The 17,341-nt window shown below is 57.1% G+C and overlaps 6 protein-coding genes across 6 annotated transcripts; 4 read left to right on the top strand and 2 right to left on the bottom strand.

The window, feature by feature from the left end:
* Positions 1-1,408: 1,408 nt before the first annotated feature.
* COL26b_011110 (uncharacterized protein) lies at positions 1,409-2,975 on the bottom strand (the record flags this gene model as incomplete). The annotated part of the gene is made up of 4 exons (XM_053183785.1): positions 1,409-1,677; positions 1,733-1,999; positions 2,058-2,856; positions 2,940-2,975. 4 exons carry the CDS (start codon positions 2,973-2,975, stop codon positions 1,409-1,411), a joined length of 1,371 nt encoding a protein of 456 aa, XP_053032254.1.
* Positions 2,976-3,827: 852 nt separating this feature from the next.
* Positions 3,828-4,429, top strand: COL26b_011109 (uncharacterized protein; the record flags this gene model as incomplete). The annotated part of the gene is made up of 3 exons (XM_053183784.1): positions 3,828-3,885; positions 3,954-4,021; positions 4,079-4,429. 3 exons carry the CDS (start codon positions 3,828-3,830, stop codon positions 4,427-4,429), a joined length of 477 nt encoding a protein of 158 aa, XP_053032253.1.
* A 466-nt stretch (positions 4,430-4,895) lies between these two features.
* COL26b_011108 (uncharacterized protein) lies at positions 4,896-6,395 on the bottom strand (the record flags this gene model as incomplete). The annotated part of the gene is made up of 3 exons (XM_053183783.1): positions 4,896-6,066; positions 6,205-6,271; positions 6,326-6,395. The coding sequence occupies 3 exons, from the start codon at positions 6,393-6,395 to the stop codon at positions 4,896-4,898; spliced, it is 1,308 nt and encodes a 435-aa protein (XP_053032252.1).
* Positions 6,396-9,225: 2,830 nt separating this feature from the next.
* Positions 9,226-10,445, top strand: COL26b_011107 (uncharacterized protein; the record flags this gene model as incomplete). The annotated part of the gene is made up of 2 exons (XM_053183782.1): positions 9,226-9,290; positions 9,386-10,445. The coding sequence occupies 2 exons, from the start codon at positions 9,226-9,228 to the stop codon at positions 10,443-10,445; spliced, it is 1,125 nt and encodes a 374-aa protein (XP_053032251.1).
* A 981-nt stretch (positions 10,446-11,426) lies between these two features.
* COL26b_011106 (uncharacterized protein) lies at positions 11,427-15,014 on the top strand (the record flags this gene model as incomplete). The annotated part of the gene is made up of 1 exon (XM_053183781.1): positions 11,427-15,014. One exon carries the CDS (start codon positions 11,427-11,429, stop codon positions 15,012-15,014), a length of 3,588 nt encoding a protein of 1,195 aa, XP_053032250.1.
* Positions 15,015-16,297: 1,283 nt separating this feature from the next.
* COL26b_011105 (uncharacterized protein) lies at positions 16,298-17,227 on the top strand (the record flags this gene model as incomplete). Its single annotated transcript, XM_053183780.1, has 2 exons — positions 16,298-16,796; positions 16,863-17,227. The coding sequence occupies 2 exons, from the start codon at positions 16,298-16,300 to the stop codon at positions 17,225-17,227; spliced, it is 864 nt and encodes a 287-aa protein (XP_053032249.1).
* Positions 17,228-17,341: the final 114 nt, after the last annotated feature.

Below are 17,341 nucleotides of genomic sequence, written 5' to 3'. Positions count from 1 at the left end.
TTTCGCTGCCTGCCGGTGCTGCGGCTCAAGCCATCTTTTGACAGCGCCGAGCCGAAAAAAAACAGAAGTCGATAAATGAGGCTTGCTGGGGGGGGGGCCGTTTCCGGTGAGTGTGAGTGCACGTGGGGAACACTGTTGCGCCCAGAAACAGAGAGCGGATGAGTGAGAAAGCGGATGACGAGCGCATGCCCGAGAAATGTTCATTGGCAGCGAGGCGATGCTGCCGCTGAAGAAGGAATCGGGTCCCTACCTTACCCCTCCCCTCCTCCGCCTCCCTGTCGACAATCAATAACGGCTCCATCCCGACTCACCGGCCGCTCAGCCTTACGAGGACCTGGCGAGCGCTTGTGGTGTGTAGTGAGTGGTGTGCGGCCCTCGGCGTCCTCATTGGCTTCGTCGGGGTCATCATTCCTTCCTTCAAATGTCGCGGGCACGTCTCCGTGTCGCTTGGCTTTCCGCGCCTCTTGCGCCGCTTCGGTTTGCCTAAACGGGGGATTTCGCCTATCGCCGCGCGGGCGGGGGGGAGGCGGAATGATGAGATAAAGACATTGTCTCAAGAGCCGTGGGCTAGCGATGCCGCAGAGGCACGGAGAGGCACGGCAGACCGGTGGAAAGTCCGACGGCGGGAGAGAACAAAAAGTGTCGCTGCCTCTCTCCGGCCCTTGGACTTTCGGCCGTGACAGACGCAGACAGATGATGTCGCTATCAGCCTAGCGGTGCCTGGAATATCCAGTTCGGTGGAATCCTGTAGTAAGCTGACGTAGGGTTCCAATGTCACACACTCTGGTCTTTTTCTGGGTCATTCCCAGCGGCCGATCACCACCCACTCAGACTCGCTCCAGGCTTACAGTACTTTACCCAAGGCGGCGGTGCTGGGAATGGGGATGGTGGGATGCATCATGGAGGGGCCCGCCTGGACTGGCCAGGCAGCATCGCGCGTAGCTGCATCGAATCGCATGCATTTCTTTTCGCCCATCACGTTACACCAAGATCTTCCAGCTCCCAGGACTTTGGGAGAGAAGAAGGACGGTTTCCTTTGTTCTCTAGACACTGTAGAGAGAGAGACATGACTCTTCGCATCCCGCTTGATTGGAAAGCTCGTACAGAGTAGTGCTGACACCCCCTGATTTCCATCGCATCACACGTCCTTGGAATGCGACACTCAGCCTTACGAGACTCAGGGTCTCTCTGTCACTCTCTCGCTCATCCCTGGATCCCTGCTTTGGTTCAGTCATCATTGCTGACATCGCCACGGCAGGCTGCTTCAGGCACCTGGGCACAGGGTCGTAGAGATGGATTTCCTTCGCCTCAGTTCGTGATTCTAAAGTCGTCGGAACTCCGAAAGGGCAGTGTGATTGATCCTTCCGTGGTGTGCTGTAAAAAAAGAATTCGTGGTATCATTTCTATCTCATCCTAACAAGTTAATGTACGGCTCAGGCCACTTGCCCATCAGTAACGGCCGGTCTCCCAGGCGTCCGCCCACCGGCGCCAGAATCCTCAACTTGCGCTTCTCCTTGTCAATGTCGGCGACGTAGACGTAGCCCATGATGTTCGACGTCCGAATCGTCTCGGGGCTGTCCCTAACTGAGGCGTACACGACGGGCAGCGTCCAATGCGCCATTAGCTGGGACGAGTCCACCCGCGTGAGGCCGTCGTCCGCACCACCGTACGTAGAGTCTGCAAAGTGTCAGTTGAACCTTTGCATTACCGCCGGATCTTGAAGCAAACTCACTGTCGCCTAGGCGGTATATCGTCAGGCTATCAAAGTCGACTTGCTGCGTCGCAGGACTCAATGTCCGACCGACTGTGCCGAAAAAGTACTCCTTGATCGATGCCTCGCAGACTTGCTGCATGAAACCCTCATCTCTCTCGGCTACACCTTCGGACTTGTCCAGGAGCACAATGCTGTACGGTTCGCCCAGACTCGTCTTCTCGGATGCAAATCTCTTTTGGACTTCTGCATTCAACGAAGCCGATCCCAACACAAGGATGATGTTCGCTGGATGCCGTTAGCTCGATCCAAACCCCACCTCGCGTGATATTTCTTCTTTGCATACCTGACAACTCCTCCACAACATGAGCAAACAAATCCAAGCCAGAGGTGCTCTTCTCACTGATCCCAAACGTATCGATAATCATCCCCGCGCTCTTAGCCTCGGGATCCTGCGCGAAACGCGAGGTAACAGTAGCCGCCATCTTGCTGACGAGCTGCTTATATTTCCTCGGATCCTCCTCCGCCCTCGCGTGTCCGTAGTAGTAGACCAGCGGCAGCTTGACCGGCACCTGACTCGGCCCGCTCGTCGGCGTGGTCCCCCACCCATCAACAGCCTCGACGTCCAGCACGCTCCCCACAACGGCGGCGCTCAGCGTCCCCGGCAGGCTCAGCATGCCCTCCTTGGGGTCCGTGTTCACCACGATCGGCTGCGCGCCGACCCTCGTCGCGTAGCTCGCCAGCGTCCTGCACAACGTCGTCTTGCCCGCCGTCGGGGCGCCGCAGACGGCGATGCGGGGGCCCTCGCGGCGCTCGGCGGCGGCGCGCTGGCGCATGGCGGTGAGCTGGAAGTGCAGGTTCAGGTACGCGTTCGCGGGGTTGTCTTGCGGCTGGTGATACTCGGCGAGGAACTCGGCGGCGGGGCTGCTGCCCTCGATCTCGAACTCGCATCCTTGCAGCGTGAGGATCTTGGATTTCGTGCCGGAGAAGGTGTAGAGATGGTGCAGGGCCAGCTCGGTGCCGTCCTTCTCTGCGGTGCCGGAGAGGAGTTTGAAGGTGAGGTCGGTGCCGAAGGAGACTTCGAAGCGCCATTCCCAAAAGGGCTGGAGTCTGATTGTGCGGGTTTGGGATGCGTTGGCCGGCTGCTGTTCGTGGTGTTGCCTCCGTCAGTATGGGTTCGTGCCTTTGTATTCAGGCTTTAGAGAGGGTGTGTGAAAAGGGACCGTACCGGCGCTGCCAGCTGGCCCAGACCCGGAATCGACATGCTGGACTATCTGACGGTCATCGAGGGGATGCTGGTATTAGCTGTGGTGGTCGTCGGTGACGGAGCGGTTTCGACGTGCAAGGTGCAAGTTGGATGGAGAATCAACGAGTCGCGTGGAACTGTTCTGGACGCACCCACACACTGCTGGGAGCTGCTTGACATCACAAGTTTCCTTTCAGGCTGGCCCGTGCGGGAGCTTCAGCGGGGGTTTATTTGGCGGGGCTCCTCCGATTTTCAGGGCGCTAGCGTTCCTGCATCAGCGCATTCTCTGTAGTCAAAGATAAGATAAGACTCCGTACCTGAGATATCACTCCTATAGGTATCTTGACATAACATCCCAGCCAACAATACCAACTCAAAGTAAGTCAATGACTGGTGACGGGCAAAATCCAATCCACTGAATCGCAGCAAAAGTCTAGAATCCAGCACATCTCCAAGGGTGCACCCTCGCTCCCGCGTCAAGCAGCTCGGAAAGCTCCGTCTCGGTCTCACATTCCCCCGCGCCAACCAATCATAGCGCCTCTCACCTGCGTCTCTTTGCCAATTACGCAAGCCCCCACGTCCCCTCCAAGCTCCGCCACGCCCACCGGTTCCTCGCTGCCTGGCCTGCCTTGCCTTGCCTCCTCAGTGGCGCTCTGCGACCGGCCATATGCGCTGCTCACCTGCTGACCTTGCGACGGCCACTCGGACGCCGGAGGCCCCAGACGTCACCTTACCTACCTTATTTCGCCCGCGCCTCCGAACCCTTTATCGCCTTCGCAAACTCCGCGCAGACTCTCGAATACAACATACAACCTTCAACAACACCAAATCTTCACACCACATCTCGAAAGACAGTTGCGAACGTCTGAAATGTGTTCCGCAGACATCTTCCTCGGCCTCTTGGCCCTGCTCTTCCCCCCTCTACCCGGTACGTTTTCTCCCCGCATCAGACGATGCTTGCACCAGAGGAACAGCTAGCTAACAATGAATCTGCAGTCTGGGTGAAGCGCGGCATCTGCTCCGCCGACTCCATGATCAACATCCTCCTCTGCCTCCTCGGCTACGTACGTCTTCAATCCTCCCAATCACCCAACTCCCCCGAAACTAACACCCCGTCCCAGATCCCCGGCCTCATCCACGCCTGGTACATCATCGCCAAGTTCCCCGAGCCAGACTACGAGTACGAGTCCGTTCCCCAGCAGGACCGCGAGGGCGGCCGCGTGACGTACGTCTTCGTCCACGGCAACGGCAACGGAAACGCCCCGCACACCCGCCAGCCCCAGCAGCAGCCGCGGCCCTCGCACCACCAGCAGGGCGCCAACGTCACCTACGGCACCACGAACAACAACAACGCCGGCGGCTCCAGACAGCAGCCCCAGGGCGGCGCCGGCGAGGGCAGCAGCGACGGCGCCGTGCCGCCCAGCTACGCCCAGGCCGTTGCGGGCGACAACAAGATTCAGACGAGAGATTAGAGGCGCTCGGTCGTGGACACTAGACGCAGGGTGTTGGTCTATACATCTGCTGGCTGCATCCGTCACTGTTTCTTGGGTTTGAAGCGTCGAATGTGGGGTGTCCTGGACATGTCATAGACGGGCTGACTTGTGTAAATTGATCTCGAGTTTTGAAGGTGGGGTGGACTTTCTTGGTGAAACTTCTCCGCCGGGTTTTTGGCGTTATGGATTTATGAGTTATCACGCTGTGTACGAGTTATGGATTTTAATACACTGCAAGCAATGGCTGCATCGCTTCTTTCGTCTTCATCCTGAATATCGCCGTCGTCAGTTAATTGATGGGGTATCTAGATAGTCCCTGAACGCCACCCATGCAACCCTGTTGTAAGTTTTGATTTTCCCCAGTACCATGCTTCCATCCTTTTGTCCATTTCCCGTCCCTGGCTATATCATAGAGTTCTCCTCCAGTCAGTGACATGTAGACAGCCTACTCGTCGGACAAGCTCTTGTCGAACGAGTCATTGTAATCCTCGGCGTTGGGGTTCTTCACCGTCGGAGCAGGTCGATCATTCTCAACGGGCTCCTTGAAGTGCGTCATGAGGTTCTGGGGGAGGTACGTGTGCCACGATACCAGAACAGCCTTGACCTGCTTGATGAACGACACGCCATTGTTGAGATGGACAACGCACAGCTGCAGCTTGAAGCCGGGCATCATGCGAGCCAGGATGTCGTCATCCACAAGGAAAGTGTGAGTTTCGTCGTCGGACGCGTCTGCGTAGTTTCCATGATCATAGCCATCCTCAATGATGCATGGCTTAAGCACAAGCTTGCCCATGGGGGCGAATCCGTTAGGCATGCCTCCGTTGGTTCGAACGCCAGCGATAATTTCGCGGACAGAGGAGCTGGCGCGGTGAATGTTGACTACCTCCATGCTGATTTCTTCCTCGTAGATCATCTTGACCTTGCTCGTCTTGGGATTGTTGACCGCATGGATCAGAGACGTTGCCTTGGTCTTGTCGACGCCCATGCAGATCATGCCGACTCCCATCGCCAGCTTCACCACCGCAGTAGGGTCAAAGTCCTTGGGGCGGGCGAACCCAGCGGTGTCGTCGTCATGGATGTAGTCGAAACCCTCGCAAAACAGCTCAGACAGCGCCAGGTTGAACTGTCCGGGGAAGTGGATGAGAGCCTGGTGCGCCAGAGGCAGATCGATCTTGGCCAAGTTGCAAAGGGCCATGGCCTCCTTGATGTTGGCGGTGTACTCGGGGCAGACATCGTGCTGCAGGATGTAGGTAAGGAAGTTCTCAATGATTCCGATCGCCTTGCCCATTCGCAAGTAGTCCCAGTTAGCCATGGCAGGAAGGTTCTCCGACAAGAAGCCCGCGGCCACGCCGGCGAAGTCGACGTCCCAGCCCTCAGGCTCATCTGCGTTGTAGAAGCGGCTGCCACCGCCGGAGGTGTAGACGACGTCAGTTGCGGTTGCAGTTCGGCGCTCGTCGGGGGTCATGCCCTCGGTATCTGCGTCGATGTTGCCGCCGAACAGGCGGGGTGAGGTGTCAACGCCGCCGAGAAAGAGGTATTGGTTGAACAGCTGGGTTGGCTCGGTGCCGGTGATGCGGCGACGGGAGCGGAAGCGCTGGATGCATGACTGGATGCGGCTGTTGCGTTTGTCAGAAGTCACAACGTCAAGAGTTCCCGTCCAGGAAGGTGCTGAGGATGATTCTTACTCGACGAAGGGTATAAGACTGAGAATGATTAGTATGAGGTCCGAAACGGAAGTATTCGAGGATACTCACGGGGTGTAGATGTTTTCTCTTTCCTCCTTAGCCTCGGCAGGTGTCATGGGGGGATCGGCAAAATACTCTGGAAACAGTCAGCCGTAGTAATACTGGTGGTGATATTCGGAACAGCAATTACCCTCAAATCCGGTGCCACGGGATTTGGGAAGAGCCGTAGGCCCGCGGCTAACCGTGGTCTTGCCGCCCATGGTGAAGGTTGGCTGTTGGTGGGTGGTGTGGGTTGGAGAAGTTGGACCGTTCGATGACCTAGAAGTCCCTTTTGTAGGTGACTGCTCAAAGAAGCTCGAGGTGAAGTGGAGGATACCAGAGGATCCTGTCGTTAAGTAAAGATCACGGACAATGAAGCCAGAATTTAAGAACTAGAAGGAAGTCGCGTATATCTGCGCACTTTCCTTACCAACTTTAGGCAAGGTAAGAAGCAAACCTGACTCGGGGGAGCGACTTCCTAACGAAGTCTTGATTCTTTTGCAAGTTATTCTACTAATAAGATGAAGAGCTTAAGAAAGTCCATAGACTGATATCACGATGGTAAACCACATACGGCTTTTCCGTTTGCCAAGAATCTGTAGCGAACCACACTGGCAAGCAACAAGCATGCCAGTGAGTGCGGTTTTGACGTTGTCTGAAAACACCAGTCGAAAGTTTCCCGCATCTCTACGTTGTAGCAAATGCCAAACGGGAATTTCGGTGTTGGTCGTAGATCGGACCCAAGGCTTCCATCTTGGGATTTCATGCGATCCAATCGCATCGTGGCTTCCCACTATCGGGTGTAAGTGATCGCCAGGCAAACGCTCGCAGCAATCCAATGAAAACCAGCAGCATGGGATTCGCTTAGGAGGCACAGATGCAGGTTTCTTGAGATATTGGAAGTTTGTGGGACGCGACGGGAAGAAAGCGAGCTGCAGTCTGCAAGACGGCTTTGCCAACTCATTCCTGAGGCGGAAGCTGGGGCGGAGTCTCTGGTGCGGTGCAGATGGATGCACTTCGTAACGCGCCGCAGGAGTGGATGACGGCTGACGAAGGCGCGCAGCACGCCAGGCAGCTCACCTGGCTCGCATACGCAAGAAAATCCATGGCTGAACTGCTAGATCCTCTGGCGGGCTGTCCATCACTTGATGTGGGAGTCGTTGCCGATGGCGGTGAGAAGAGAATTCCCATTCACGGCCTGCTTCTAGAACCATCAGAGATCACTGCGATGGTCCAATAGAGTTTTTTCGGTCATCTTGGAAGTGGCGATGAAACGCACTGCGGATAGTGTCGCGATACACCTGTCCAACGTGCTTCTCGTCCCAGAATCCGGCGAAAGCGAAGCTGGACAGTAACGTTTCGTCGACAAAAGTCGCCGTCTCGAGATTCCCCGTCATCGATCGCATGCGGTCATGCCACCATCGACGAATGACCAAGAGCAAGGGAAAGTGGGAGAGTGGAAGGCACCTCGGATAGGCTCTGTTCTGCGTCAGATCGTGGCCGGCTGAGCGTGTTTGTCGACGGTATCATTGGGTCTGACGCATCACCTGCAGGCTGCACATCACCACCCTACGTATCTGTATCCTTCCTTGGAGTCCGAACAGGGCGCTTTCGACACCCCTGGCGATCTCTCGTTTGCGAAAGCATCCTTATGTACTAATGTCCTTGAAATTTCAGAAGATGTCGACTTAGGCGGGGCAAGGTTGAGTAAGGCACCTTGGTAGACTGTCGATGCAACGCAATAATAAGAATTAGAGTATTCCGACTCGGCCGACAGCGAAAGCGAACTGCGGCTTTCAACGTTGGGTTATTTGCCCCATTGCTCAGGGAGTGGCTCTCGAGCCACTCCCCGAGAGTCGGAGGCCAATGGTTCACCTCTGCGAGAGCGTGTGCGCCTTGGACACGAATCAACAAGGGCCAACAGCTGGACAAGGCGGACTGGGAGGAGAACCGGAGAGAGGATCGACAGGGCAGCTGAGCGAACGAGGGGTCGAAGAGGAGGTCGAGAGCTCGCGCGAGTAAGACGTAACGAGGTTCGCTGGTGGCTGAGTGACATCCGCCACCTTTTTTTTTTCTCTTGCCTCTGCACGACCGCTTGAACAGGCCGCAGTGGAAAAAGCGCGGGAGGGAGGCACAGAAACGAGGGACGCGTCGGACAGGGGTCTCCAGAAAAATAGCGTCGTTTCGCAGGCGGAGATCCCTGGGAGAAGGTGGGAAAGAACGCTTGTGCCCCCCTCTTGCTCCCTCCCTCAGGGCTCCTTCCCTGCCACCCTCCCGCGGCCACGCCTGGCGGTTACTGGCTGGGCCAGGAACACTGGAGGAGGCCCTGAGGCGGTTGGGCAGGTGGGTGAGGTGAGGGTGATGCCGCCCACACGCCGCCTGCGCAGAAGCGCGCATGCGCGGGCATCCATCAAATCTGAAGCAGTTCCACACGTTTATTGGCAGCTGCGACCAGAGTCACAGCGGTGTCCACTGTAAAAGTAACTTGGGGACGCTTAAAGTGCCCTGCAGCAGTTGTATCTGCAATGCGGAGCGCAATCAATCAGACCCAGCCCAAATGCCATTTTCATTTTCCCTCGAATTCCCGGCCAGCTTCCATCGATCCCTCCATCCATCGTGACTACGCCTCGTTCTCTCTCTGTCCCTAGTCTTCTCCCTCTCTCTCAGATAACCTTGTCCCCGTCTTGCTGCACCTTAAAGATCCCCCCTCCCTCCTCGTCCTCGTCTCGTCTGTTCAGACTGTCGATCCGCTCCTCCTGTGCCTCGTTTCGCTCCCGTCGCCAAGCCTTCACACTGCCGTTTGCCGGAAACTGATTTCTTGGACATTTGCTCTGTGCATTTTGCCCCCAAATCCTTTCCATTGCACGCCGTTGCTGCTGCCGCTGCCGCTTGCAACAAATCCGATACAAATCAGCCCGCTACCCCAACTTCTACCTGCGCGCGCGCGAGACAATCCTAGGATCCCCCCTGACTACCTTTGAGGTTGACTCGACTTCGACTTTGAACACCACTCTTTTTTGTTTTCCAACCTTCGTCAACAGCGCAGACACAATGGGCAAGAAGGCGCTTCCCACAAAAGCCGAGCTCGTCGACTACGGTCACACCGTTGCTGGACAGTGAGTCGCCATAATGCTGCCCCTATTCGCGATTCACCATGCGCCGGCTGGGCAACATCACTTGGGACGTGTCTCTAACGTTGCCTCGAATGTAGTGCAGGAACCATGTGCGACGAGTCTGGCGAGCTCTTCATCAAGCCTTGCACGACCGCAGAGGTCGACTTCTACAACTCCGCCAACGAAGCACACCCAGAATTCGCCGAGCTGATGCCCTTGTACATGGGCACCCTCCAGCTCAACGACAGCGCAGAGCTCAGCTCCATTGAAGACGGTGCCCCTGGCCCCGTCGCGACACAAGCCGCCAAAGAGGAACTGACACAGGCTGTCACCGGTGAGGCTCCCGCCGAGCAGGACAAGGACAAGTGGGTGCAGAACAAGTCAAAGAAGATCAAGACGGACCAGGCTATCGTGCTCGAGAACTCGGGAGCTGGCTTCACCTCTCCCAACATCCTCGACGTCAAGCTCGGTGTGCGCCTGTGGGCCGACGATGCCCCTGCTGAGAAGAAGAAGCGCTTCGACGACATCACCTCCAAGACCACCCACGGTCCCCTGGGCTTCAGAATCGCCGGCATGAAGGTCTACCGCGGGTCCTCCATGAAGTCTGAGCTGGATGCCGAGGACTACAAGATCTATGACAAGGACTACGGCCGCATCCACGTCAACGCCGACAACATTGTCGAGAACTTCCGCAAGTTCATCTTCAACAAGACCGCCGGTATCGACGACGACCTTGGCAACGCCGTCGCTCAGGTCTTCTTGCGCGACCTGCGCAACGTTGAGCGCGTCCTCGCCGCCGAAGAGAGTCGCATGTACTCTGCCAGTCTGCTGTTCGTCTTTGAGGGTGACGGCGACAAGTTGAAGGAAGCCATCGCGCAGAACAACGCGGCCGCCGACAGCTACGAGGCCGCGCAGGGCAAGAAGCCCAGTGGAAATGCGGCCAGAGTGGACAGTGGTATTGAGCTGATTGAGGGAGACGCGAACCTCGATGCCGAAGACGACGATGACGAGGACGACGGCCCTGCCCTGCCCAAGATCTACTCGCTGAAGCTCATCGACTTTGCCCATGCGCAGTGGGTGCCTGGCCAGGGCCCTGACGAGAACGTCCTCAAGGGCGTACGAAGCCTGATTGACATTTTCGAGAAGCTGGTGCAATAAGACACCGATCCTCACGATACGTTTTGGTTCGATAGAACACGGGAGCAGAGAGGCACGACGGACCCAGCTCACGTGGCGCGACACAAAAGTTTTACTGTTCATGATTTGTGCGATCAAGAGGACCATCAGCAGGCATCAGACGAGCACGGTTTGCTCGCAATCAAAATACCCAAATACAGTTGCGCGGATATGAGTGCGAATAGAAGTCGCTCCTCAGTGGACAGTAGGCTAGCATCCATGATAATGACCCAAGGATATCATTACACCCGGCGTCGGGGTCTCTTTCAATACCACATAGCATACGTTTCCATTCGCCTTATGTCTTTGTCGATGTGCTCGATTGTATGATCTCTGGCAGGCAGGGAAGCTTAAAGTTACCTGACATCACCGATGGACCTGCATGAAGCCAATGCAGGATGCAGATGAACGGACGGCCATCTCGTTAGGTCGCGGGAAACCCCACATGGACCAAAGCAACGGGGAGGTTACTCTAGTTGCTCGACCTATGTAGAGACGGGGGTGACATGGTGGGATTTCAAACGGCAAGTATTCAAAGTGCTTTTGAAGCTTGAAGGGATATGTTCCTCAGAAGTCGATAACTTTAGAGTTCTTTAAATTGCAGCATATCAGTGTTCAAACAACCATGACTAAAGGGCTAGTGCGACCACGCAAAGATTCACATGCAGAATCTTGACTCTTTTATTCCGGCAGTGGATATCTTCAACTCTCCACATCTGCAGCTGTTGGCAAGGTACTTGGAGTACTTCTGCAGTTTTGCTGAAAGCCGCTGAGAAACCGGGTCCGTGCCCCAGGTGCTGCCGGAACGCGGCGGCTATTTCCTCCGACAACGCCAGTCAGCCAATCCGTCATGCCTCCCGGCGTCGCGCAGCGTGTAACTAAGCTGGGAACTTTTTTGAGGCCTGAGTGACCATCAACGAGGTCCTGGCAACTGCTCTTTTTCTCCACAACAATATCGCGACGATGGATGACCTTTTGAATCTCGAGCTCTTGTCGCTCGTTTCCAAGGTCACCTCCGAGCTGCAGAACCATTTAGGCGTCTCCGACAAGACCCTCGCCGAGTTCATCATCGCCCAGCGAGTCGACGCCGAGGACTACGATGCCTTCAAGAAGAAGCTCGCCGCCATCGGCGCCGAGTTCCCCCCGAGTCTAGTCGACAGCGTCGACCGCCTCGTGCTCACGATGCACCCGAAGCTCAAGGGCAAGGCGCAAAAGAACGGCGACAGCAGCGAGGACCACCACCACCGCAGCGCGGAAGAGAACCAGCAGATCTTCAAGGGCCTCGCGGTTCCCGACAAGGCCGTCGCGTACGACAGCATCGGCGACGGCGACGCGATCGACGATACACTGGCGCTGCTGGAGGGGCTGGAGGGCAAGGCCCGGGGCGAGAAGGTGTCTTCGCGCAAACGCAGTCGCAGTCCGAACGATGGTCGGGAGTCGAGGCGGAAGAGGAGGGATCGATCGAGGTCGAGGGACCGCAGGAAACGAGACAAGTACCGGTCGCGGTCGAGATCTGTCGACGACTACGAGAACGGGCCCTCCCTGAAGCAACGCAGGGGAAGGCGCAACTACGACGACGAAGACGACAGCCGCTTTAGGAGAGCTCCAGAACCCGAGGTCGACGATGCGCCACAACTTCACAAGGTTTACAGTGGTCATGTCACTGGCATCAAGGACTTTGGCGCGTTCGTCAACCTGCATGGCGTGCGTGGCAAGGTGGATGGCTTGGTGCATATCTCGAGACTGGTCGAGGGCCAGCGTGTGAACCACCCCTCCGACCTGTTGACGAGGGGCCAGGATGTCAAGGTCAAGGTTGTCAACATTGAGGGCAACAGGATAGGGCTGTCGATGAAGGAGGTCGACCAAGAAACCGGCATGGACCTCCATCCACAGGACAGGATATCGTCAGGCGCAAACATGGAGGCTCTTGGCGGTGGCCGGGATGGAAACATGTTCGACAACGGAGTTATGCCACCGCCACAACACCAGGCCGGACAGCGCCGGCAAAAGAAGCGGATGACATCGCCTGAGCGATGGGAGATCCGCCAGCTGATTGCTTCGGGTGTTGCGAAGGCTTCGGATTACCCTGACTTGGAAGAGGACTACAATGCGACACTTAGGGGAGAGGCCGAGCTGGAGCTGGAAGAGGATGTTGATATCGAAGTGCGCGAGGAGGAGCCGCCATTCCTGGCTGGTCAGACGAAGCAATCTCTCGAACTGTCGCCCATCCGAGTCGTGAAAGCGCCTGATGGGTCGATGAACCGTGCTGCGATGTCGGGCACAGCGCTGGCCAAGGAGAGAAAGGAGCTGAAACAGCAAGAAGCGGAAGCTGCGGCGGCAGAGGAATCCAAGGTCGATCTCTCCGCTCAGTGGAACGACCCCATGGCGGACCCCGACAAGCGCAAGTTCGCCAGCGATCTACGCAACGCCAAGTCGCAGATGAATCAGAACAAGCCCGACGCCGTGCCGGAGTGGAAGCGTGCTGTAGCACCCAAGGACCAATCCTTCGGCAGGCGGACAAACTTGAGCATCAAGGAGCAGAGAGAGACGCTTCCAGTGTATGCTTTCAGGCAAAAGTTCTTGGATGCCGTCCGGGACCACCAGGTTATGGTCGTCATTGGAGAGACTGGCTCAGGCAAAACGACTCAGCTTACGCAGTATCTTGCAGAAGATGGCTTCGCCAACAACGGTGTCATCGGCTGCACCCAGCCTCGTCGTGTGGCGGCCATGTCCGTTGCGAAGCGTGTAGCCGAGGAAGTCGGCACACCGCTGGGTGAGGCCGTTGGTTACACCATCAGATTCGAGGACCGTACTAGTCCTGCGACCAAGATCAAGTATATGACGGATGGTATGCTTCAGCGTGAGATTCTGGTGGACCCGGATCTGAAGCGGTACTCGGTCATTATGCTGGACGAGGCTCACGAACGTACCATCTCTACGGACGTGTTGTTTGCGCTGTTGAAGAAGACGATGAAGCGCCGCAAGGACCTGAAGGTGATCGCCACCTCGGCAACCCTGGATGCGGACAAATTCTCATCCTACTTCGACGGCTGCCCTATTTTCACTATTCCGGGTCGAACGTTCCCTGTCGAGGTCCTCTACTCTCGCGAGCCAGAATCTGACTACCTGGACGCCGCACTGGTCACCGTCATGCAGATTCACCTGACAGAACCTCCCGGAGATATCCTATTGTTCTTGACAGGCCAGGAAGAGATTGACACGTCATGCGAGATTTTATACGAGCGCATGAAAGCTCTAGGGCCAAATGTCCCAGAGCTCATCATCCTGCCCGTGTATTCCGCCCTTCCGAACGAAATGCAGAGTCGCATTTTCGACCCTGCGCCGCCTGGCTGCCGAAAGGTAGTCATCGCAACCAATATCGCCGAAACCTCCATCACCATTGACAATATTTACTTCGTTGTCGATCCCGGCTTCGTCAAGCAAAACGCCTATGATCCTAAGTTGGGTATGGACTCCTTGGTCGTCACGCCTATCTCCCAGGCACAAGCAAACCAGCGTGCCGGACGAGCCGGTCGTACGGGACCTGGAAAGTGTTTCCGTCTGTATACCGAAGCCGCGTATCAATCTGAGATGCTGCCTACAACCATTCCCGAGATCCAGCGTCAAAACCTGTCCCACGTTATTCTTATGCTCAAGGCCATGGGCATCAACGACCTGCTGCACTTCGACTTCATGGATCCTCCCCCAATTAACACAATGCTTACGGCACTCGAAGAACTCTACGCTCTCAGCGCTCTCGACGACGAAGGCCTGCTGACCCGTCTCGGTCGAAAAATGGCAGACTTCCCCATGGAGCCATCCCTGGCAAAGGTCCTCATCATCTCCGTCGACATGCACTGCTCAGCGGAAATGCTCATCATCGTCGCCATGCTCAACCTCCCCAACGTCTTTTACCGTCCCAAGGAGAAACAATCCCAGGCGGACCAGAAGAAGGCAAAGTTCCACGATCCCCACGGCGACCACCTCACCCTCCTCAACGTCTACAACTCATGGAAGCAGAGCGGCTACTCGGCGCCGTGGTGCTTCGAGAACTTCATCCAGGCGCGCTCCATGAAGCGCGCCAAGGACGTGCACGACCAGCTCGTCAAGATCATGGACCGCTACCGCCACCCCGTCGCATCCTGTGGGCGCAACACGCAGATCGTGCGGCAGGCGCTCTGCTCGGGCTTCTTCCGCAACGCCGCGCGCAAGGACCCGCAGGAGGGCTACAAGACGCTCATCGAGGGCACGCCGGTGTACCTGCACCCGAGCTCGGCGCTGTTCGGCAAGCAGGCCGAGTGGGTCATCTACCACACGCTGGTGCTCACGACCAAGGAGTACATGCACTGCACGACGAGCATCGAGCCCAAGTGGCTCGTTGACGCGGCGCCGACGTTCTTCAAGGTCGCGCCGACGGACCGGCTGTCCAAGAGGAAGAAGGCGGAGAGGATCCAGCCGCTGCATAATAAGTACGCCGGCGAGGACGACTGGAGGCTCAGCGCGCAGAGGAAGGCTGGACGTGGCGGCGGCGGTGGCGGTACCTGGGGTTAATCATCCTGTCCTTTTCCCCTTTCCCGTTGCTGAGAGAAGGAAGGAGAGGGGAATGTGTGCGTGTAGATCGGATGGATTGGCGCTGTCTTCACATTGTTGTTATAGTTTAGAGAAATATACCCCCCACAGAGGCAAGACATGACGCGGCTATTTCTAGATGACGTTGTGACTCGACGACCGTGAAGATTTGTCAATGCCCAGACTTTTTGGGACAGCTCTACCAGTAAGTAAGCATTTGCAGCCAAGAGGGGCAGGCATTGCTTGTGTTCTTGGGCATGTTGATCGGGAAGCGACAGAGCAGGCCAAAACCTCGGGAGGCCGGCAGACGAACGAGCCAAGACGGCTGCGATGCGTGAGAAGGTCCGCCAAGGGCAGTCAAGTCAGCAAGCGAACGCAAGCGAGGCATGGGAAGCCAAGTGGAAAGAAGGCCAGGGAGGGGGGGATTATAAGCATCTTTGGCGAGACGACTTGGCGTGTGGCAGGTTGTGTGTTGGATTGTGTATGCGTGTTGAGTACCGACGTCGAGGAGGGCTCGGCCGGGAAGGCAGTGACAGATCTTACGGACCGCGGAGAAGACGGCTGAGGGTTCGGACCCGCTGGCATAGATCTTGGCTTTTTCGAAGTTGTCTAGAATGCTGACGATGCGTACGATAGAGTCGGTCTTTAGGGATTAGAGTTTCTCGGTTGGCGATGACGAATGACTCGATGGTTTACAACGATGCAGCTGTAGGAGCTTTAGAAGAAAAGAACCCTGGTATCCCGGTCGACGATCAAATCGGATGGGTTCTCGAGAAGGAGGTCACTGCGTCGGACCTTATCAACGGTAGCCGCGCTGTCGACCTGTCAGATGTGTGGTTGGACGCTCGGGTTGTGGGGTGAGGGTAGTCGTGATACGTGAAGTGTTTGGGGATGGTGGGATTATGGGGGACGCGGATGTGTTTTAGGGGATTTTTTTTTTGTTTCCGTCTTACTGTTGAGGGCGCCAGGGAAAAATTAAAGATCACTTCGGGATAAAGCCGGTAGAGGGCGAATAAAACGTGGTAGAGCCCCCGGGCGCGCGGGCGGGATTGGGGTGAGCTTTTCTTCATGTTTGGTGTTGGGAAGGGGACGTCACGGATTTTTTAGAGTTGGTGATGCAGAGTTTGGATGACAGATGTCACGACTGCGCTTGAGTGTGTAAAGGGACAAAACATTGGACGAAAACCTACCGGCGACTATTTTCACAACGGCATTTACTTTATTCCTATCCTGCAAACCGCTGATTGCATGGTCCACCATCGACAATGACGCGCCGGAACAGCCTGGCGCTGCATCTCACGGCCCTCGCCGCGCTCTCCTCCGTCGCGCAGCTGCCCATCCTCGTCGGGGCCGAGGACCTCGACGCGGAGGACGTGCCGCCCGAGTGCGTGCCAGTCTGCGCGTCGATCGTGGCGCTCACGGCGCGGTGCGAGGCGCAGACGAAGCAGCGGTTCGGGGACATTGACAAGCGGCTTCTCCACGACGGAACGGTGGACTTTGAGGCGCGGCGCAGACACGTTTTGGCGCCGGAGAGGGTGCGGAGGAGGAGGCAACGACTGGAGGAGAGGATGCGGAGGCGGCAGGTGCAGTCGGACAGCGACTCCGACTCGAGCGGCGACGAGGCGCCGCCGCAGGTTGTGGCGGCGGCGGAAAGGGAGGAGAAGGAGTGCGTGTGTCAGGATACGTCGTTTGATGTGTTTGGAGCGATGAATGGGTGCGCGGGATGTATTGCGGCGAATGTGACGGCCGTGGAGGCGAATGAAGGTGAGTTTGCCTGGTTGAGGGAGGGTGTTGATGCAGAGGCTGACTTGGGAGGTAGATATCAGGGAGATCATGGCCGACTGCGGGTTTGCTCCTCCACCGCCTCCGGCCACTTCTTCTTTGTTTACTACGACAACGACAACATCACCACCGCCGGCGATTCTTACGGACCCTCCGGCCGCGAACCCAGCCCAGGGCGGATTCTCGACGTTAGTGCCCCCGGCATTAGCGCCCGCGGGACCGTCTACGTCCTCGACTTCATCAACATCCTCAACGGCACCACCACCACCACCGCCGCCACAAGATGCCCCGACCTCAACGCAACCACCGCCTGCTGCCGCGACGACGCCGGAGCCAGAGGTCACGCCGACGGTGGAGAGCTCGACCACGCCCGTGACGGTGTTCGAGACGCCTTCTTTCAGGACGCTGCCTAGTCTCGTGCTGCCCAACGACTTTGCGGCGGCCAGGGGCGGCGATCGGACGGGCAGTGGCGCGGCGACGCTGGGGAGGCACTGGGTTGGTAAGGCTGCGGTTGCCTTGGTGCTGGT

Source organism: Colletotrichum chrysophilum, assembly GCF_026319265.1.
Source record: "Colletotrichum chrysophilum strain AFK26 chromosome Unknown scaffold_130, whole genome shotgun sequence".
Lineage (NCBI taxonomy): Eukaryota > Fungi > Ascomycota > Sordariomycetes > Glomerellales > Glomerellaceae > Colletotrichum > Colletotrichum chrysophilum.
This window is presented reverse-complemented; position numbering and strand designations above follow the sequence as displayed.